Source organism: Anser anser (assembly GCF_964211835.1).
Source record: "Anser anser genome assembly, chromosome: 9".
In the NCBI taxonomy this organism is placed as follows: domain Eukaryota; kingdom Metazoa; phylum Chordata; class Aves; order Anseriformes; family Anatidae; genus Anser; species Anser anser.
In genome coordinates, this window is record NC_139729.1 from 25590252 (window position 1) to 25613263 (window position 23012).

Here is a 23012-nt window from a genome sequence, read left to right on the forward strand (position 1 = left end):
GATTCAACTCATCTTTGCATCATCTCAGAATTTCACTCAAAATCAGAGCTTTTCTCACGTCATTTTTTCTTGTCTTACACATCACAAGAAAGTTTAGTCTATTAACTAACTTGATTTCAAATATGACAGTTGTTTCTTTATTCACATTTCAGGGTGTGGATGTAATTCAAGCATATATTCCTGATGCAGTGTGGTATGAGTATGAAACGGTGAGTAAATGCCCAGGAGACTATGGGGTGATTGTCTAAAGGTCTGTGTGATAGAATAAGATTGTCAGGCCTGCTTCAGTGATAGAGACCTGAAAGAAAGCCTACAGGGAGGAAATGGTGAGATAAAGGATGAAGTATGGAGGGGGTAAGCACATGAGTCAAAACCTCAAAGAAAGGACATGGAGGTGTGGAATATAGTGCAGGGGATGAGAAGTCAGATTGAATAGAAACTTCAGCAAAGACATACTTGAAGTAAAGTAAAACATAATGATGCATGAGAGTTTGGGATTTTTCTTTATTAATCTCATTTCTGCAAATAAGTTTCCCACTGCTGGGACCTCCCACTGTGAGGGCTTTCCTCACATCTGATGTCCCAACAGGAGCTGCTGTCTGTGCTGACTGACCCAAAACTCAGCACTAAGAGGTGTTGATTTATATAACATATTGATATGTGGTTATTTTATTTCTTGGGCCCAGTGTCACATTGATATTTACCTAAATTCAACCTCCTCTGAAAGGAAAAGTTAAAATGAATGCTGTCTTAAATCCTGAGTTTCATAACAGTGAGTAATGCAACATACCCATTCTTTTACATCCCTGTCAATAAGGGGGCAAAAATACCCATAAGAAAGCAATGGACTGATTTGTACCTGCCAGCAGACAAACTGGGGCTCCATTTGAGAGGAGGCTACATTTACCCTACCCAACAACCAGCTCCCACAACATCTGAAAGGTATGCTTCCAAACCAAATGCTTTCATCATTATAGTAGTATGAAGTGTAATTTCAAGAATGGGCTCAGGACTGCCAAGTTACAAATCAGTAGCAGCCCATCCAATTTAGCATTCTCACTTTGAGACTTGGGAACAACAGTGAACAACAACTCACTTCTGCTACTGTTTACATGATATAGGTAATGATGCATTAAAGGTTTATTTGCATAACATTTTTTCAACTTGCCATGTATTTTAATCCATTTCCATGAAAATAAAGATGAACAAGGACTAATCTAAGACAACTCCCCAAACATTGTAACTCTTCCGATTACTGCATTCTTAGCATGAACAGGAAGGATTTGTTAAGACTGTCTCAGTAACTGTCTAGATACATGTAAGACAGAATGTCTTTCTTTTGATAGTCGCAAGAATCCAATGGGACTTATAATTGCCCTGGATGACGACGGTAAAGCTTACGGGGACTTGTTCTGGGATGATGGAGACTCTACAGGTGAGCTATCCATACTGAAATAAGTACGATAAACCAAACTTAAATATTCTTACAAACTTCGATCTTCCAGCTCATTTTATGGAGCAAGAATAAGCCATTGTGGACATTGTTACAACCCATTAATAGTTACTCATACTCATACATTACTTTTTCATCACTTTTAAGTGAAAAAAAAAAGTTAGTCTTCCTTTTTTATTTTTTTCTATTATTTTCAACCCATGTTTTCACTGTAGCCACAAATATGTTAAGGTTTGGTACATTAGCATTCTGACTGTTAAACTGTGGTGTCAAGATTGATACATATTCTGGTATAGATCCAAATTAGTTTCAACGGGTGCAAGAATGCACATAATTAGTGTTGGAAGCTACAAACAGGTAGAAAATGAAAAAGTAGTACTTTTTTTTTTAACTCTGTGGAGTTATTTAAATTACTTGTGAAAACAGTAGAGATTATGTCAACTCAAAGATACAGTATTGAAGCCAAAATATTTCATGCCATCTGGTTCCCGCAGCACACCGGTGCACGAGCATACAAGTAAGCATGTACAGGCTATATTTGCCATGTTGCCAACCTCGCCTTTGCAAAAGCAGTCAGGGAAGTTGTTTCCCCTGGGACAGTCACTATAATTATGCCAAAGCCTGTCAACTTCATCTCTGGTGGTGAACTGGCATTGATAATCCTTACCTCGACGGTTTTATTCTGTCAAAAAAAAATAAAATAAAATACAAACTTCAACCTCTAGTTTACAGTCAAATTAATTTCTGTTTTCATGAAAATTAATGCATTTGGAATACATGCATGTCTAAGGAAATCAGTGTTAGTTCTAGAGCAATGGAAGAACCTTGGAAAAAATAGAAATAGAAATTTTAATCTTGAGGGGAAGAAAGTTTTGAAAAATGGAAAACCTTGAACCATGGGATTTTCTATGGTATTTCTGAGGATTTAGGTAGGCATTCAGTTTCCATTAAAATAAAAGGATTTGAGGTACTTCAGTCCTTTAGGCTGCTTTTGCAGCCTTTGTCCTTTATTATGTATATTTTGAGAGAAGTCAGCAAGCAGGTTGAACATTAATTCTGAAACAATTGTTTTGAAGAACTTTTATAGAACACTGTATCTTGCATTATCATTCAGAGCTAAGGATTATGGTTTATGGTGGATGCCAGCTGATGCTGTTGCGGTTCAGGCGGACCCAATCTTCTCTCTTTCATGTCCTATTGTGTCCATAGACAGCTGTCCAAGACAAAAGTACCTGAGCTTTCTTTTAGCTATACTGGAATAAAATGTAGGTGTGAACTTAACAAGAACTGCAGCAATAGGAATGCACAGCTAAAAATGAAGTCAGAGTAATACTACCACTGAGGTTAAAATATGTATTTTGGGCATGTTCAATTTGTATTACTGGAGATTAGACCCCAGTTCTGCAGATGGTTGCTCACAGAGGCAGTTTGATACACACGAGATTTTCCCATGTGAATTAACCTGACTAGCGTCCATCTGTAGGTGGTATCTGCATTGGTGCAGTCTTGCCTCTGTCTTCTGAAAAGAACAAACAAAAAAACAGAAAACTCCTTCTTCTAGATACTTAGTTAGTCTTTCTCTTTTTCATTTTTTTTTCCTCCTTCCTAGTTTATCCTTCAGTTACTAAACGCTACCTTTGTCCTTGGTATAATAATTTTTCCACTCATCGGAAGCCCAAGGCTCTAAATCCACTTGCATGAAAGCAAGCATCTGTTGGGGTTCAGAACTGTATCCACTTTTCCTAAATTCATAAATGCTTTGTGCTGTGCTGGCAGTCACTGTCTTTGTAACAAAAGCAGCAGGAGAAAAGATGTGATTATGCTTTGTTCCCCCTGCCTCAGCTGACACTGTGAGGTTCCACCCTGGGAGAAGGTCAGGATGGACAGCTGGAGGGGGCAAGGCTAGGGAACAGCTTGGCTCTGTTGACCGGAGCACCTCTGTCAGAGCCCTTAGATTCACTCACGTAATAGCAACCTTGGTCAGGTATTTCCTACTGGGACATGTACATCAGAAATCTTAGCTCAGAAATCTCTAGTTTGAAGGGTTTCTGCACCCTAATGCTGCAAAGGAAGATGCTGGTGGAGCGTTTTGTGCAGTCTGTTAGGAAGACAGCTACGGAAAATGCCAGAAAGTAAGGTATTTGTGCTCCACAGGTATTGTGATGGCAATCCTAGAAAATCTGTTGGAATGAGAAAAACTTCATGCATCGGACTTGTAGGACTCCCTTTTATTATTTTAACTGTGCCAATCATATCTCACAGAAAAACTTCCAAGCGTCTAGTTTTCTTTAGATTTTTGTGAAAGTTTGGGATGCTTTTAAGAAATAGAGCTGTGATTTGGCTGATTATTGCAGCAGTAAATATTGAAGGCCTTGGGTGGCTGCTGATATGACAGCCGTATGTACTGCTATGTCAAGATCTAAAATAACGAAGCTGTTATTGTACTCTCTTCTGTTGAGAAACAAAACAATAAAACATCTTATGATCTTACTTCCTGGCCCAAACTTACAGGTTGCAGAGAAACATTTTACATGTTGCTCACATTTACATTTTCTCATATGGAAAAAAGTAACAGATTGTTGTAGTCAATTTTTGTATTTCTTTTTTTTTTTTTTTTCCTGGTGATGTGTTGTTTCCTCTGTTATGTCTCCATGGCATACATTATTAATATTACAGTCATTTTCTGCATGAAACACTTACTTTAAATATTTTGAAGGCTTCACTTTGAACCATACGTCTACATTTAAGAAGATACACATGAGTAAAAAAAAATAAAAAATAAAAATCCATACATTTTAGAGATGTTCAATTCAATTTTTTATGGAAAATTTTGGAAATTAGATCTCCTGGCCTAATCCAAAAGAAGTTTAGGAGAACTGTCTCATCATCAAAGAGACGATAGTAAGGTCAAAATGGAAACCTGTTGGATGGAACATGTAGTGAACACTTCACTTGGCTAACTTGCCTTTTGCCTGCAAAACGAGAATGTGCAGAGAGAGCATAGCAAGTCATATTACTTTGTCATACTCTTATCCTTGAGCTATATTAATTTATATATAGTTTACTTCATTCCTATGGAAAGAGAGTTGTTGGCCAGCATATAATTTCTTGGTGTTATAGCAGATCTGCAGTGAATAATCACTCACTTTGTAGCTTTGGTGGCCTACAAGCTGCCTACAAATTTCACTCTTCTGGGCAAATGTAGAAAAATAGGATACCATAAGACAGCAGCAAGAACAATTACAAGTCTAGAAAATAGGCCTCATAGAAAAAGTTGTGTGATCTAAATAGAAAGATGAGAGGAAATACCAAATACTATAGAGATATTGAAGGTGATAAACACTTTTGCAATGGCAAACAACCTCCCACTTGGATAATAAACAGAAATAGTGAATGTTTCTATTGCTTCCTGTTAGAAATGGGAATCCTCTACAGCAATGGTTGAGATAATGAATCTTCAATTCTGAGCTATATGCAGGTTTTTAAAGAATACAAAATAAGAGTCAGGTCTTCAGAACAAGGTGGAACCAACAGTAATTTGTACATAATTTGTTCCAAACATCTTCTGAATGACTTTATGATAATCAGTAATTGATTGGTGACACAGTCTTGGTTCGTATGCATTCTTTTCTGCACTGCAAGTGTAACTTATTTCTTTTCCTTACAGGTACACTTGACAGTAAAAGCTACATTTACTATGAGTTTAATGTTTCTGCTGTAAGTATTCTCTTTTAAATGATTATATTTTCATCTGTTATCTTTATCAAAATGTATTGTCAAAGGGCATTCTTTTCTCCCTCATTCTCCCATAATAATTACTGAGAAATAAAGTGTTTGGCAAAGTCACAGCAGAGTCATTTCAAAAATAATGTAATTTAAATGTAATGAAAGTATTTTAGTTGTCTTTACTTCCCCTAATTAATTTTAATATCTAAAGAACTCTTAATTCCCTTTACTTCATAAACTCAGCAGCAATGTTTATTGAGTGGGAGAACTATAAAGCATCAGAGGCAGTTAAAACAGTGCCAGGAAGGAGAAGGATATAGTGTTTGTGATTCTGAAAAATTGTGAAATTGAAAAAAAAAATAAAAATCTGGGATACTGAAAAAGTGTAGCTTAATGTCTCCAAAAAAGGGAGGAGTAGACCTATATCCTGTTTGAACCTACAGCATCTGCTTCATGATTAATTTTCTATTCCGTTTTGTCCAGAGATATCATATGACCAGGATGTCAAGTAGTATGCTAAAGTATTATTTTGTATAATGATAATAATATCTGTGAAAGGTATTCTTTCCCTTGCTATGGTAAAACAACAAGGCAACAAGTGAGAGAAGATGCATAGGCACAATGCGTAGGGTGGAAGCACAGGAACAGAATTGAGAACTATGCCTCTATATATACCTATCTATCTATTACATATATGATTTACATTTAATCTTATAGAATCATTTGTAGATAAGAAACTTTAGTTACTCTTGGAGTTTGAAAGTCTTGTAGCCAAAAGCATCAGTTTCGTCCTGTAACAAAGAAGAAAGGATTATGATGATAACAACAAGCAGGACAATAATTATTATGTTAAGAAAACAGTATTGGCTTTCTTTATACCACCCTGTGGAGAGCTAATGAGAAAAATAAATTGGTAAGTCAGGAGAACCTTGGGCCATTATTATTATTTATTTTTCTAATAAGCTGATGACTACCTTATTTTTCAGAATATTCTACAAATGAATGTCATAAACAATGGTTATGTCGATCCAAACAACCTGAAGTTTGAAGAAATCAAAATACTGGGAGTGCTCCAGGAAATAACAGAACTTACTGTCTCTCAGAACAATGTTCCACAAACTTCTTTACATAATATCACCTACTATCCTTCAGATAAGGTAAATTATAACAGTCAAATGGAAAGCATTGGAATTGCATGAATTGGATTTTATACATTGCAAAGGATAGTCCTCCATAGTAATACTGTTTCACCAGAATACATTGTGTACCTGAATACAAGTGCAATTACATTAAATTAAGCCGTATAGGAAGAGCATCCAAGTTTTGCTCTCAGACCGTCAAAATGACATGATGTTTAGTGGTGCACTTATTCCCACAACAACATTTGATGTGTCAGAGGAATACCTTTGTGATTTGGTTTGATGTTGAAGGAGGGTAAAAAATTCCTACCTTGCCAGTGAGCATTAGTTTATTGATTTTTATTTATTTATTTTTAAACAAAATCAAGTGCACTTTTTGAACCTCCTGTATCAGTTTGTTCAGCATTTTTCACAGCATGAGTAGTGGTAATCAGCAACACAGTGCATTTATGTGCTAAGTAAGTGAATCTGCTGCTAGTGGGGAGCTTTCATAGAAGTGCTTTTGCGCACTAACGGTAGCGCTGACATTGCTTTGAACTTGTTTTGAACGTGCATTGTATACACTCTTTAATTATTACATGCACTTGTGTTACCTGTTATCTCAGTAAATGACTCAAAATCAAAATATTTTAACTTTTTCTGACCTCTTGCAATCATATTTCAAAAGGTGAGAGAGCTGTGCCCCTGTCTTTATTTGTGTGTGCTTCCAGAGAAACCATGAGATCAGCTCCATTTTTTAAATAATCTTTTTTTTCAGGTTCATCTTCTTATTTTCACGTTATTTGTAAGAATTTCAGCTGTGTGCATTTATAAAAGTAAGATGATATCAAATGTCACAGGACAGTTTTTTGTGAGATGCCATGTAGGAAAATGCATTGTTCCTGAGGAACGGCTTCTCTACTAACTGAAGGAAAGATTGATCTGCTGTAGGATTTAATAAGTATTTATTGTGTAATATTTGTAGGTTGTTCATATAACAGGACTTCAGCTTGAACTGGGAAAATCCTACACACTGCAATGGAATCAACAATCAAGTATCAACGAAAGGTTTGATTGTTATCCCAATCAGGATCCAACAAAAGAAAAATGTGAACAACTTGGCTGTGTCTGGGAGGTAAGCAAAACTGATTTCTCTAAATGGTCGTGACAGAAACCTTTCCGGAATCATAGCTTTCTCTCTGTTGTGGTTACAGGGGAAAAAGTAGTCAGGCAGATTTGTCAGACATAATTAGTATGGGGGCACTGCCATCAACTGACCTGTACTAGCAATTTTATTTGCTTCACTGATACTAAGGTAGTTAGCAACAATGTAAGTTCTTTCAAAGTGTATCAGAAGTTGAGGAAAAATGTGGTATTCTTTGCAAGATGGTAAGAAATAATAACAGAGTTGGAAAAAAAAAAAAACAGAACAGAACAGAATGGAATAGAATATCAGCATATTTAGCTACTGCCTCTTCTGCTTCACTGGCACCTGCAAGACTCACCCCTTTTGTCTCACCTTCATAGTCACTGAAGCACATTTTAAGTTAAAAAAAAAAAAAAAATCCTTTAGATTGTTTGAGAAGAAATCCCTGAATCCCCTGGATATTATAACTCCTGTGCAAACGAAATTGTTCATATCTCTGTTGATACTTATGTATCCAACCCATAATGACTGACATACAATTCTTTATTACACAGTTTCATTGATGGATATCTTATGACTACAAACATGCAGGAGCACTCTACCCTGGCCGGGTTGATCTTTAAAAGGTGTCTCCAGCTGAGTTACTCCCTGCTCCTCTAAATCTAAATTCCGTAGCCTGGACATATCTACTAAGTATGAAGACCAAATTGTCTGTTAGCTGTTCCTGGAACAGCAACAGCTGAATTGGGTGGATGAAGTTCCCTGAATTTGTTGCATTCTTAGGAAGATTTTTTTTTTTTTTTTTTGCAATTTTGGATATTTGGAAATGTCTTTTCATGTGAAATCAAATTCTGGTCATGTTATGGACTGTGTATGTTTTAAAAACTTGCTCAAGTTGAAAGGTGCTTAGATTTTGATGACAGATGAATAAATATTCATTAGCAGCTCAGATGTGAGGAGCAGGCATAGTTTCATTAGAACAACTAGGCAGAATTAATGAGAAGTACGCAGAGGTGGAAGTCTAATGCATTAACCTGCGTCAGCTCATCTAATCTCAGAATAACTAGTCTGAGTGTTTCTGTTGAATTATAGAAGGAAACTGAAAGTAATTTTGACCTTGCTGTCGGGAGATCTTTGATACATAAGATGTAATTCTCAGTGGATATTTTAGGGATAATTTATATGACTAAAGATATATGCAATCCAATGGAAAGGCCTGGTCTGCTGTTGCCTGAATATCTAATGTGGTTTTGGCACATCCTCCTGAAGGCTGGTGGAGACTAGAGGGCAACGGGATTAGGAGGGAGGAACTTCTGAGAATTTCAGTACGCCAAGACTCAGCCATGTTTCAGGATTCAGCAGAAGATCACAGATACAGGGAATTTAAATCCATCTTCATTGTGCATGGGCTCAATTTCCTGACTGAATTATTTGTACAGGCTTGACTGAATTATTTGATTATATCTGAATTTTAGTATAGAGATCACTGGGTTCTGCATTGCTTCTTTATTGTTCAGTAGTTGTATTAATTTTTCCCCAAATTTCTCCATTTGACAGCTACCTGATAAAAATGGGAGCTTTGGATCTCATGCTGATAGCATGAAATGCAATAGGCCAGCGTCACTCACTAACCTGCAACCTATTGTCATTTGCAGCAGTCACCATCAAACCCAGACAGTCCATCCTGCTACTACAACTCCGACAACCCTTACTCTGTTGGTGGAGTAGAATACTCCTCATCAGGTTTGGTAGCCAACCTGACCGTAAACAGCATCAATGCCAGAGCTAATGAGAATTACACTGCACCAATTGGTACGCTGCGCTTGGAGGTTAAATATCACAGCAACCACATGCTGCAATTTAAGGTAATTTCAGTCAAGAGGTTTGTAGTTTGTAATGTCCCAGTGTTCAAAATAGTTCTGTTTACATAAATTACATAAATGTTAAGGTTTTGTAGACAAGGCCATGCTTTTTTGTTTGTTTGTTTGTTTGTTTTGTTTTGTTGTTGTTGTTCTATAAGTTTGTGCTGGAATTTACAATGAAGTTATCTGAATTGAAGTTATCCTGTCGATGTATATCTGTAATGTCAGCCAGGAACTCTGCAGCTAAAGACATTTTTTTAGTATACAGGTAAATTATGCTGTAAGCATAATTGTGATTGTAATTTTTATTTTTGCGTTAATTCTTCCACCTGTGTTCTAAATTTTTTAATGCCCTACTGTTTAGACTATCGCTTCTTATTGTGCATTTAATAAGACTGAAATAAAAGTGATGATGTGATGCACAAAATGTAAGACATCAAGAAGTAAGTTGTGTGAGCTTACAGAATAAAAAAACTTAAAAAGGAATCTCTATTTTGAGTTGTCTAAAAAATGACTAAAAGATTAATCAGAGAGGTATTTACCACACACATATATGTCTATATTTAAAATAGTTAAAACATGTAAAATACCAATAAAATTTCAAATAGACACTTGAATTAACAGATTTAAATAATTAACCAGACATTAATGATCCGCATTTCAATCCTTAAGTGTTGTTTTTTGTTTACATCCCAAATACTGTGAAAGAATTGGAGCAAAAATATGTGTTGAAAGAAAATACTCAGCTTGGCAAAAGTATTCAGTAATTTACTGTTTTAATTTTAACTAATTCTCAATTCCTATACGATAAGTAAGATTTCAAACAACTCATTGAAATGAATTCATTTTCATTTTTTCTTTCATAGATTTATGATTACCAGAATGCACGATATGAGGTTCCTATATCATTAAATCTCCCAAGCTCCCCAGTGAATACAGCCCAGGACCTGCTCTATGAAGTATCAGTTCAGAGAAAACCATTTGGTATACAGGTTCGACGCAAAAGCACAGGGACAGTCATGTAAGCCACAATCAATCTATTTTATTTCATTTATTTTTGCTAGCTTTTTCCATCCCAAACCATTTTTTTGGTTTTTTCAAATACCTCAAGACTAGTTTTTTTATCCTTCCCACAAAATGGCACTGTCTGCTAACTGCCAGGTGCAGCTCTATCAGAGATGGCCTCACCATTGCACTGTATGAGAGCACTGACCAGGGAAAGGATGGAGAAGGCACCATAAGCAATATCATTTTCTCACATTTACAGCTTTTCCCCCGTCACTTTGTAGTCTGACATTTGCTCAGTCCTATGTCACATGAGAAAGTGTAGAACAGAAGAAAATATTTTTCAGCCTAAAAGAAGTTCTTCCAGCGAAACATGGCACTAAAGGCTGCTATATTCTTTAAATTTATGTTTCTTTATATTTATATACTTTTAAATATTCTTATTTTCTTCCTACTTTAGCTGGGATTCACAGCTGCCTACCTTCACATTCAGCGACATGTTCATTCAGATTTCTACCCGTTTGGCATCCCAATATATATATGGATTTGGAGAAACAGAGCACACCATGTTTCGACGCAACATGAGCTGGAACACCTGGGGAATGTTCACAAGGGACCAGGCTCCTACTGTAAGTAGAAATGAACCTAGCGTGCAGAGATATTCAACAGTGCTTTAAAGTCCAGTGGATGTCTGCTGGTACTGGACACATTTATTGAGGCTTATAATTTGGACGGTGTTTCAATGGCAGTGGTCTTCTCTAAGCCTATTTTTGCTTTGTGACCAGCAAACCCAAATGTGTGGAGCTCAGGCTCTAAGTCTGATGAATATGGCTTAGAAATCACAGCCCAGTGCTCCTTTTTTATGCTTCCCAACAAGTTGTTCTGAAAGATTGAAACGTATCAGGCCAAATCCCATGGTTTTGGGATTCAATTAGTGCTTAGAGGGGTAAATCAGAAATCTTATGTCTGTGCATTCATATATGTTATATGTGTTATTTCCTACAAGATAACACAATGTTGGCAATTTTCAGGGAATGAGCAGTGAAATAGTGGCAGTTTATTACATCTATAACTTAGGTGCAGATTTCAATATATTGAAATATATTCAAAAATAACATCATCTCCTGATCATATAGATAGATGTCTGCTACAGCTGGAAAAAAGAGAGAATTTTGTCCTGGGAAAGCTCTTTCTCATTAGCGAGTTTTAAAAGCAGTAGTACCTTTGCTTTCCTTCATGCTTGGTCACTCTGAACAAGACAGACTCCAGTTGTCAAGCTGAAACTGATTTTCTGCAGGTGTGTTTTGTAGGCGTGTATGTTGTAAGTGTATACTTTTGAAGCTTTTTGTTGTAGATTTGGAAGTTGTGTGTCTCATCTTTTACTAATTCTTTTAAAATAGATGTAAACAGGTCATTGCTTATGATGCTTCAGCTTTAGAAAGTATTTTATTTTGTTTGCAGTATAAGTTGAATTCCTATGGTTATCAGCCATTTTACATGGCTCTTGAAGAAGATGGCAATGCCCATGGAGTTCTCTTGCTTAACAGCAATGCAATGGGTAAGAAAATCTTCATTTTATTTTCTCAACGTGTTTTATGTTCAGTGGTTTGCAATAGCTGCTAATCCAGGCATCCTTTTTTCATTTCACTTTCCCCATTTCTAGATGTGACGTTCCAGCCAACCCCTGCCCTGACATACCGCACCATTGGAGGAATTCTGGACTTTTACATGGTTTTGGGCCCAACACCAGAACTTGTTGTTCAGGAGTACACTGCAGTAGGATTCTTACCCTATTACAAACTAGCATTCTTTGTGGACTGGTTGGTTGGTTGGTTTTTGCCTATTCACTACAAATACTCTCCCTTACTTCTAGCTGATTGGACGACCAGTGATGCCACCCTACTGGTCCTTGGGGTTCCAGTTGTGCCGCTATGGATACAGGAACGACACTGAAATTTCCCAGCTGGTGGAGCAAATGAAGGCGGCTAACATTCCCTATGTACGCTGGTAGCACTTAACATTTGAGTTCATGCCTGAACTTCAGGCTTCAGAGTATCAGTTAAGACCCTTTAAACACACACAAAGGAAGAAAAAAGAAAACAGAACAAACAAAAAAAAACCCACCCCACTACTATGGTAGAGAAGAGCAAACTCTGTTTTATGCTATAGCTGAACATCTCTGCGTGCCCTAGGTCATGTTAAATGTGGTTCTTAGGCTGCTTTATATTATCTTTTAATCATTCATAATAAAGAAGCACTCAGATGTCTCTCACCATGCTGACTATGAAGGAGCAGTGATAAACAGGAAAAACAAGGAGGAAAGAAATAATGCAGCGTCATTTCAATTGGATATTGCTCTATGTCAAGTCAGCTGTTTTGGCACAGTCTGTTTTTGGGAAAGGAGTAAAAACACATAGGTCAAACAAAGTTATAGGATAGAATAGTTCAGTTGGAAGTGACCTTCAAAGATCATCTAGTCCAACAGCTTGACCACTTCAGAGTTAAACAAAAGCTAAAACACATTAACGAGGGCAATGCCCAGTTGCCTCTTGAACACTGACAGCCCTGGGATATCAAACACCTCTCTAGGAAGCCTGCTGTCAACCAGCTGCCCCAGATCCCTTTCTGCTGAGCTGCTCTCTAGCCACTGTCTCCCAGTCTGTACCTGTGTCTGGCATTACTCTGTCGCAATAGTTTAAATTGATTGTTACTTCTTAGCAGATGTTCTATAAATCTGTATTTGAGGGGGAAAAAAAAAAGGAAGAAAAAAAAAGGAAATAAAAAGAAAATGATTTTTTTTCCTCATTGCTTTTGTGAATTGCAGGATGTCCAATACGTAGATATTGACCATATGGAACGGCAACTGGACTTCACTCTTGGCGCACGCTTTGCGGGATTACCGGCTCTAATTAACAAAATAAAAGCAGAAGGAATGAGATTCATCATTATCCTGGTCAGTTTGGCATACTTTTTTCATTGCAGAATTCAGAATGTGTTTAAAAGCATTTCTAAACTTATTTTTTCAGCATAAAGCAAAAGTTTGTTACATTTCATTTTAGGATCCAACTATCTCTGGAAACGAAACTGATTATCCTACTTTCTCGAGAGGTGTAACCGACGATGTCTTCATCAAGTGGCCGAATACCAATGACATTATATATTCCAAGGTAGTATTCTTAAAAAGTGTATGACCATAGAGGTATGCCATAGCCAAGTGAGCATCATGTCAGCCTAGACTTCAGTGCTATCCATAGGCACAGTCTGCTAACATTATGTTCATGCCTGAATGTAAATGATACATTGAATAAATACTGCAAACTGAATTGTCTTCAGTATACGCTGTCATTCATATATGTGCCAGTAAAGAATTGTTATATCTTTCTGTTGCCGGTGCTCAGTTATATTCAGCGTGGTTTAATAATTTCAAAATGTTCTTTGTCCTATAGGTCTGGCCGTTTCTTCCCAATGTTGAAGTCAATGAGTCACTTCCCGAGCAAACCCAAATACAGGTAAATATTGGTACGGTTTGGCTATTGTCTCAAATATAGAGGGAGAAGTACATCATTTAAGAAAAAATAGCAGTGAGCTAATTGATAAAATCTCACGTCAGAAATAAGATGCAGAAAATGGCCAGCCTTCCTAACAAAGTCAGAACAGAAAGCAAGTAATTATTTTTTGTTTTAGAAAATTCCAGCATTTTATCAGTGGGATGCTTCCAGTGCTCTATCTTTTCTATTGTCCTATTTTTACAGCTCTATGGAGCACATGCAGCTTTCCCAGACTTCTTCCGCAATTCCACAGTGGAGTGGTGGAAGAGAGAAATCCTGGAGTTCTACAACAATCCCCGTGACAGCTCAAAAAGTGTGAAGTTTGATGGCCTGTGGATTGTAAGTGTAGAAATGCATCTGATTTGTGGTGTGAATGTGTGTCAAGCACGTGCACAAGCTGCAGACTGAGATTGCAGCTGCGAGGGTTCTCAAGGGCATCTACAATACTGCTTGTTTGTAATTTAGAATTCAGTGTATTTTGTATGATTGAAGGAAATACAATCAAGTTTTGCTCTGTATTTTTAGGACATGAATGAACCGGCAGCTTTTTATAATGGCGCCATTGGTGGTTGTAGAGATGACCTCCTTAATAAGCCACCATATATTCCTCGTAAGTCTGATGAGTCCATAAAATGGTGTTAGGTCATTCTCACTACTATGACATTTCTTACATATTGGTACATGTGACATGAATTCCTATAGTTAGGTATATTAAACCACAACTAAACTCCTAACTGAAAGTGTCCCTTCTTTTCCAAGAATATTAGCACACTTAAATCACATATTTTTTAGAATGAGCATTAACGGCACTTCTAAAAACTAAAGTTATTTGTAGTTATGTGACTACGTATGGATTTTGATAACTATTTTATATTTAGGTGCTTTGTTTTAGACATGGTAGAGAACGTAGTTCTCTCTTCTGCAGTTCTCTCTGATGAATAATGCGATTAACTGAAAATGCAAAAAATATTCTTGTGTCACCTCTCATTAGCATTTATCCATACAGTAAAATACCTGAAACACTTGGCTAGCATTTATCTATACATAAAAATAATTGACATTCTTAACTAGGCTTTACTTAAGTGCTGGTATGAGGTAGTACAACTCAGGAACTATTTATTAATGTTCATCATTCATCACTCTGCTGTTCTGCTATTAGAGTAGTCCTATTGCTTACTGTGGTCTTCGGTAGTTATAAATAGTTTCTCAGGAAACATCGGGAAGTTAATATTCAGACATAGGCCTTCACCAGCACATGCAACACCCAACCCAATTTATGTTTATATGGATGACAGGACAGGGTTTACAAAGATGTGCAGTATCTGCTGAATTAGGATATACCCTGTTTGTTCTTTGAGCCGCTCCAGTAAGAGCATCTGTAACAGAGCTATTAACACGCTTAGAAACCCAGATGCCTGCACAGGACTAATGGAGCTATCCCATTTGATAAAGATGGAAACGCTCTTTTATGATAAGTCATAGATGACAGTATAGATGCCTAACAGAGAGTGAACACAAAAGAAATCATGACCATTAACAAAAATTAACTGCAGTTGTTATTGAATATTCCTCATTAAAAAGCATGTATTCTTTTCTTCTTCCCTTCTCATTAGATTTGGGATCCCGGGCAGATGGTTTAATTGTCAAAACTCCATGCATGGAAGGTCAGCAGTATCTTCCGGACGGTACCCCAGTTAGACACTATGATGTCCACAGTCTTTACGGATGGTCACAAACAAAACCTACCCTCGAGTAAGTGAGATTTGCATACTTTCTTGCTATCTCCAAAATGTGTTAACAAGAAAGTTGGTGTCCATATTCTTATGGCCCAAACCTGCCTGAGTCTCTTTCAGATGTCTGCGAAATCTTCCTTTTCATCCTAGTAGTGTTGATTCTGCCGTTCTGTTCAAAGTGGAGTTTGGTGTTCAGAGCACCAATGCTCCAGGTTTTGCAGTTGGCAGTATTTCAGTCACGTTCCTGCTCAGCTTGCGCTGTGATCTCGCGTGTGGTGCAAGCAGGGTGGTAGGAACCTGAGCAAGGATGTGCAGGAGAAGGCATGGTGGGTGTGTGCAGGTCGGAGCTGAAGCTGAGCTTCCACTGTTGCAGTGCAATAAAGGCATACTGCTGTTGGAGCCAAGCAGAAAAAAACTAACTCAAGCATGTCTACACCAGCAGCTGCTTCACTCGCTGTGTCAGGACAGGCAGGCAAAGCCTTTATTTTGAGTGTGGCAGCTTTAAAATCACTGACCCTGAGCAGATGCAATTTTCAAGGTACCTTTTAGCGGCAGTTTACCCAAGGCTGATATTAAAGAAAGTTACTCTTCACCTAGCTGCAGAGCAAGTCTTTGTATAGCAGTTCTAAGGGTTTCATCCATACACATTTTAAGTTGTGCAAGCCCAACTGCTGACCTGTATTATGAAATGAGGTGGTCACGGTGCTATTTCTCATATAGTTTAATTGGGATGTAATAACTCGCCACCAATCGTTGTCCTGTCCCAGGGTGTTCACACATAACACGTTGCCTTTTCAGCAGAGGTTTCTATTGAGTCAAGGCCATCCTGGGGCGATGCTCAGCATTGTAAATGGGAGCAGTCAATCAAAAGGCATTGCTCTGCTATTCTGTTACAAGGCAGAACAGAGAACAGGTCGGAACATTTGGATCAGCTGTTGTTAACAGTAATTACTCAATGACAGTCTCACCTAATTACTCCAATTAAAATATAAAACATGTGTTTTTTGTTTCTAGCTAGTGCTAGGATAGCCTCTTTTACTTCTAGCCTTGATACTGTTTTAGCCTTACACATGTAGTGAGGGAAAATGAATACAGGTTTTTTAAGAATGTTAATTTAAGAAGGGCTCTATTATCTTGGGTATTCAAAATTACTTGAATATGGGTGAAGAGAGAAAACAGTGACTTTTAAAACACACATTCTGTTCATAAGGCTTTCCTTTTAGGAATTTATTTTCTCAGTTCCAAGACAGATGTCATTACCTGTTTCTTAGTGAATAGGATCCCAGCTGACTTTAGATAGCGTCTGATCTAACGATAGTATATTTGTGCTGTTTCATTTCCAATTCAAGGAGTAAGCAAGGAACAGCGTTTCCTTATAGGTCTTAATGATCTTAAAGCCCTTGGTAACTTTGATGTTGCCATAAGACAAGAAAATACCAAGGCTATTTGATTTTTTGACTGAGTGGATGCTACTGTCGGCAGCGTGCATGGCAGCGCTGTCGGTCAAGGCACGCATGAATCTGCTGACAGGAGAGGGAGAAAAGTCTGATACCTCTGCTGTCAGCCAAATCACATGCAATTTGGATATTGTAAATAGACAATAATTTAACAGTGGGAGCAATATTGCTGTCATTCCTGTGCATCAGGTGTGAACTGAAATGTAGTGAAATATTTTCTTCTCTGTTGAGAGGTACTGTAACAGAAATGAGTACAATAAATTACACAGCCTATACAGATATTCTCACAGTTGAAACAAACAGAAAACTGTTGTTAAAAAAAAAAAAGGGAGAGAGAGATCACAACTAAGAGATCTCTCTAATTAGATCTCTCTCTAATACTCCTGACTAAATGAGTAATTGTGACACAGAAGATGTGTAGTAATAATAACTTGTTCTAAGAGTAAACCATCCAAACAAGAAGATTGTTTGAATGCAAAAGCCACAATATGGAAAACAAACAAACAAAAAACAAACAACACTGTAATGGAAAAGTAAGCTGTAAATTTTTGCCTAATTTGATAGTTTCATTTCTCTGTTAATTCAACAGAGGAACCTTCTTTGTATTGGCTCAAGGCTGTTCTTTTTTAACAAGGCTTTTGCACAGATGTGAAAGCCAGAACCTTTAAGAGTGAATCTAGCAACCATTTTGAGGTAAAGGTTTGGAGGGCTTGGTGACACGAAGAGTTGGTTTTCAGGGATACAGCTTTGACTCAGTCCTGAAGCAGAGAGATGGCACCCCAAGTCAGGAAAACACTCAGGCCCTGCTCATCCCTGGGCGGTTCAGTGGGCAACGTACACTTTCTTTGGATTTCAAATTTTAGCAGGACCTTCCAAAGACTGTTGAAGGAGGGTAAACGAAGCAGCAGCTGAAAATGTTTGATAATACATTACAAAGAAATAAAAGGTACTAGAAAACTTACTGTTTGTCTTGGAAGAAATAATTACAGCACACTAGTCTAGTTTAATTACTATGGTAATTTAAGTGACTTGTGTATTTTTGCTGTAATTATAGCATCACTAAAGCTGCAAATCCTGTCGAAAAATAAATAAATAGTGCCTTATTGAAGCAGCTGTTTAGGCAATTATGGTGGAGCTAGCATTGGAGAGCAGTGCAATTCAATCAGTGCAGCTTTCTAACTAGTATTGCAGTTCAGTATTTTGCTGTAATGATTCACAGTATGCGTGCACGCCTGCAAAGGGATTCTTCGAAGAAACCAGGGCAGTTATGCATCCACACTAGGCACACAGCATAGACCAGCAGCGGCAAGGTGTGAGTGTCCTCTGCAGAACAATTAGGAAGCATAAATTCCTATCAGCTCCACCTTTTTTTTTTTTTTTCATAAAGCCTATTTGTTACCTTTGGAGGTATTTTGTGGCAATTGCCAAGACTTTATTTAAGAAAATGAATCATTTTTCTTTATCTTATTTGCAGAACGGACCTAGCTGGTGAGTTGTTTTTCCATCCAGCTCTTTTAGAGCCATACCTTGGGAGTTCCTCTCCTTAGTTATCAGCAAGCCACTGTCTCCCCTCCCAGCAGTAATGAATGAAGCCATCTGGGTTCTGTGGCAGAGGCCCTGAAAAGCCCTTGACAGTCCTAATCCGCTGCTTGCTGTTTCCCTTTAACTCCTGACCCCAAAGGCTTTAGGTGCTGGTGATGCACAGCAAGGCCATGAGCTGGGAATCTTGAAGGATGCATTTGGTTTCTCCCTCCACATGGCTAGTCTACGCCATCTTGCCAGGAGCACTCTCTGGCTTCTAATGTTGGTCACTTCACATCAGATTCTTACCATGTTGGTGCTTCTGATGTGATCGTGGGTCCATGGCTTGCTTTTTGCTCCGGTATCTTTCTGGCAACTGGAGTTATGTTGACAGATCTAGTATTCTAGACCCCTTTTTATCTTCCTGGTTTTAGTTTTCTTCAGATTATTTTCAGCTGGTTCTGCAAATTTTCAGATGCTACAATAAAGGAATGATGTGCCGTATACCACATCGCGTAGCCCTGTAAAATGTGCAAGCTGGACTACATTCGTGTTTTCCCACAGAGTAATTTCCCTCAGCTGGAAGTTTGCATTTTAGCACCTCCTTGTTTTGCCACAGGTTTGCTGGCACTTAATTCTGACTTTCTGCTTCTGTGCAAATCACTGTGCACTAGCATGAAAAGCACATTTGGACTGTATGGATCCATAGTACAACATAGTACAACAAAATTTCTGCCCTTTGTTAGGAAAGTATAAGACACTATATTTATTTTCAAAGAGGATCTTATGTAATAAGTTCTCATGTAATTTATTTCTTCATCTATTTTCAATGTCAGCGCTTTGCGGAATGCCACAAAAGAGCGTGGGATCGTCATCACCCGCTCAACGTATCCCAGCAGTGGAAGATGGGCTGGACATTGGCTGGGTGATAACAAGGCAGCTTGGGATCAGCTGGCTAAATCTGTTATTGGTATGTAGAAAGAAGAAGGTCTCTAATCAGTATATTCTGTGCAGTAACTCCTTTTCCTTGACTTACCTGCTTTTAGAATTTATTGGTTTTAACTGAAATACGCTCTTTGTTCAACAACCAGAATCCATGGTCAATTCCTTTGTGACTACTACTTCTTTACTTCTCCCCTGGTTGTTGGGAGCTCCTTTATTCCCCTGGGACCAGCCACCTCCCCCCGTTGTGTTCTGTCACCTCAGTTCTCATCATCTGCTAGTGCTGCTGTCCGACATGTCTTTGTTTCTGACAAACCATCTCCCAACTCTTTCTGTAGAAGAAAAACGAGAGAAATTAGAGAAATTGTGATTTATTTTTTTTTTCTTCTCATTCAGCACTATAATATATATTATCTAGCACGACCATTAGCATATGAAAGGGGGAAGAAAAACAGCTGGTAACAATGAATTATTTCTCCTTTCAGGTATGATGGAGTTCAGCCTCTTTGGAATATCTTATGTAAGCTAACCAGTTATTATATTTTATTTAATTATCTTGACACTGTACAAGAATTTACAGTATTCCAACTGGATTGTTTGTCAACTTTCAGACAGGAGCTGATATCTGTGGCTTCTTTAATGACTCACAGTATGAGTTGTGTCTTCGCTGGATGCAGCTGGGTGCATTTTACCCATATTCAAGGAATCACAATGAGAAAGGAACAAGAGTGAGTTTCAGATTTTTAATGGTTGTTAATGGATAGACCTTTGCAATGCACATGTAGAGAACAGCTGGGGCATCACACAAGCCAGCCAGTGTCAAAAAAAGCACATTCCAAGCAAAACGGACATGAAAAGAACACGTTTCGCTCTTCATCAAAAAAATAAGTCTGTGTTTGTATGCTAGCTCTGCTGCAATCCTCCCCCCTCGCATGGGAGGTTTTATGCCTGCAGAGGGGCTGCTCTGGGATTTAGACCACTTGAAGGAAGCATATACTATGTTTGATTTGACTGAATCCAACTCCTACCTATTGTTCCCTTTAGGCCGTTTTGATTTACAGTCACTACACTAAAATACAGTGCTTTTGTGGCAAATGCTGTTAAAGGAGCAAAACTGACCTTGGAGTTTGAAGCCCTAATTGTCCATAATTATTACCATAAATGAGAAAACGGGACAGTGTAATATGACTCTGGAATAAGAGTCAGGAATTTATGTACTTTACACATTTGCCACCATCAGATATTGTATTTCTTTTAGGAATAAAGGAAAATAATTGCTTAAATGTAGGTCTGTGCTGGCCAAGGACTATATTGTAGAAAGCTGTAAAAGTAGATAAGTGGAAAAATAAAAATTGAAACAGCACGTAGATTCCAGTTAAAGCTTCAGGTCTAGCCTAGTAGTGCTATTTGTGTGGCACATGTCTAATGAATCCGAGTCTTCTTTTCAAAACCTACGTGCTTATCTTGCCACGGCACACCTTTCGATAGGACTTCCAAAGCCTTTAAAAATGCAGATTCAGGGTTATCATGTTGCTTGCAGTCTTAGCCAATTTGCCAAGGTATTGTTCAATACGTTTAGTAAAGATTGGAAGTGCTCCCTGACATCGGTCATTAGTGCTTTGGTCTCTTTTTGCAAGTCCTGAGTGCTGCCCTGCAGGAGAGAGGGATAATAAATTATGCACTCCAGGATGTGTAACGCCTTCAGGACAACTTGCAAGAAATATTTTTTACAGTACTCCCCACAGGTTTTTCTCTTCTTCCTTCTTTCTAGTTCCCCTCTTAGGGATGACAGTCATACCTACTGTTTTCACTGTCACTTAGTCCTTAACTGAAGGATAAGTAAATGGAGGTGCTGTAGTTTGGAGGCAGAGGAATTTGCAAGGGTCTACTGAAACTTTCACAGCTGTCTTGCCAGGCAGATTTTGATGCACATTTGGTAATTACTACTACTGCCACTACTACGGTTAGGTTTTATGAAGTCATGAGAAAAACATAAAACGAAAGAGATGCTAAATGTGAACACTCTTGTAAACATCGGTATTATTTTTTTCCATAGGTGTTCTAAACACACAGTAAGCCAGTTTGAGTAGCAACTGTCTCTTCTCTTTTAGAGGCAAGATCCTGTTTCCTGGAATGCAACATTTGAGGACATTTCCAGGAAGGTGCTGAATATAAGATACACTCTGTTGCCCTATTTTTATACATTAATGTACGACGCCCATGCCCACGGCAGTACTGTGATCCGCCCCGTACTCCATGAGTAAGTGTGACTTCTTTGCTCCCCTTGTCAAGAATTTCAACAACAAATTCTGGAGTTAGAACCCTCCTAATGATGTTTTCCATTATTTAGAGCATTTTTTCTGTTAAAAAAAAAGTATGAAATTGAGAATATGAGAAGTTCTCTGTTTTATGCTATGCAAAACTGAACATTTGCTTAGCTAGAGTTAATGTATACATTTTAAAGCTCACCCTTAGCCTCTTTAGGGAGAAGCAACAATGATGTTTCATTGAATGCTAGACATATTGATGCTAGATATATGTAGAATTAGAAAGCAGATGTTGCAAAAACAGGTGGACAAAAACTTTAAGCAAAGAAGAGGGATATAACTCTGCCATAAGTCATGACAAAGTTTTGCAGGGAAAAGCATATTTTATTTATTTATCTATTTATTTGTTACTGGCCAAACTGATAGAATTGATCAAAAAATAAAAAAATAAAAAGTTATTGGTTGTACAAAGCCTTCTTTGTCCCTGGAAGGACAAAGGTTTAGCTCCTTTTATTATAAGATGTGCTCTAGTGTATATATAGTATATATACGCTTGTCTTGGCTAAAGATCATTGAGCTGTTTACATGTATTGTCTTGATTTTTTTTCAAACCACCTGCCCAAGGAAAAAGTGACACAGATGAGAAAATGATTCACAGTCTGACCACTACCTAATCTTAGTACTGCCGATATCTCCAAAGCAAAACTGATCTTTTGAGTTTTGTGGTCTAAAAATCCTGAAAATCAATTTGCCAAAGGAACGGCAAAAAAAGAAAACTAAGTAATAGCCTGCATTCCTGCAATGATTTTCACATTAGGATCTCTGTGCATTCTTGGCAAACAATAATTGATCTATTTAAAAGGAGACAGATAAATAAAGTATATATTTTAATCACCTATCTCAGTTATTGTTAATACTAGAATAAATACAGATGAGGAAATAACAGCTACTAGGAATAGTAGATTGCATTACTGATGAAAGCATCTGAAAAGAACATTTTGGAAAAGTTCAGCACTCAATGTTTAATCAAGATTCTGTTAACGTGCAGGTTTGTGGAAGACAGAGCAACATGGGATATATATGAACAATTCCTTTGGGGACCTGCACTGCTCATCAGCCCTGTAATGCAACCGGTATGTGCTTAAGCACCCAAGTGTATATGAAAGTATTAAAGCTACTTTAGCTAAACTTTCCTCTTTGCTTTAACTTCCCTAAAAAACGTATCTTTAATTC

At 37.7% G+C, this 23012-nt stretch overlaps 1 protein-coding gene across 2 annotated transcripts in view; it reads left to right on the forward strand.

Moving 5' to 3' along the window:
• Nucleotides 1-23012, forward strand: part of LOC310903897 (maltase-glucoamylase-like) — a 72225-nt gene that overhangs the window by 25984 nt on the left and 23229 nt on the right. For both annotated transcript variants that reach the window (XM_083847946.1, XM_083847947.1), the window contains exons 20-42: nucleotides 153-209; nucleotides 818-942; nucleotides 1347-1435; nucleotides 5121-5170; nucleotides 6166-6336; nucleotides 7283-7432; nucleotides 9100-9309; nucleotides 10173-10327; nucleotides 10772-10940; nucleotides 11773-11869; nucleotides 11975-12087; nucleotides 12185-12310; nucleotides 13136-13264; nucleotides 13371-13478; nucleotides 13758-13820; nucleotides 14064-14198; nucleotides 14385-14469; nucleotides 15473-15611; nucleotides 19407-19540; nucleotides 19998-20032; nucleotides 20124-20240; nucleotides 21624-21772; nucleotides 22828-22912. In XM_083847946.1, the coding sequence (XP_083704072.1) occupies nucleotides 153-209; nucleotides 818-942; nucleotides 1347-1435; nucleotides 5121-5170; nucleotides 6166-6336; nucleotides 7283-7432; nucleotides 9100-9309; nucleotides 10173-10327; nucleotides 10772-10940; nucleotides 11773-11869; nucleotides 11975-12087; nucleotides 12185-12310; nucleotides 13136-13264; nucleotides 13371-13478; nucleotides 13758-13820; nucleotides 14064-14198; nucleotides 14385-14469; nucleotides 15473-15611; nucleotides 19407-19540; nucleotides 19998-20032; nucleotides 20124-20240; nucleotides 21624-21772; nucleotides 22828-22912 (2691 nt within the window). The remainder of the gene's footprint in view (nucleotides 1-152; nucleotides 210-817; nucleotides 943-1346; nucleotides 1436-5120; nucleotides 5171-6165; nucleotides 6337-7282; nucleotides 7433-9099; nucleotides 9310-10172; nucleotides 10328-10771; nucleotides 10941-11772; nucleotides 11870-11974; nucleotides 12088-12184; nucleotides 12311-13135; nucleotides 13265-13370; nucleotides 13479-13757; nucleotides 13821-14063; nucleotides 14199-14384; nucleotides 14470-15472; nucleotides 15612-19406; nucleotides 19541-19997; nucleotides 20033-20123; nucleotides 20241-21623; nucleotides 21773-22827; nucleotides 22913-23012) is intronic.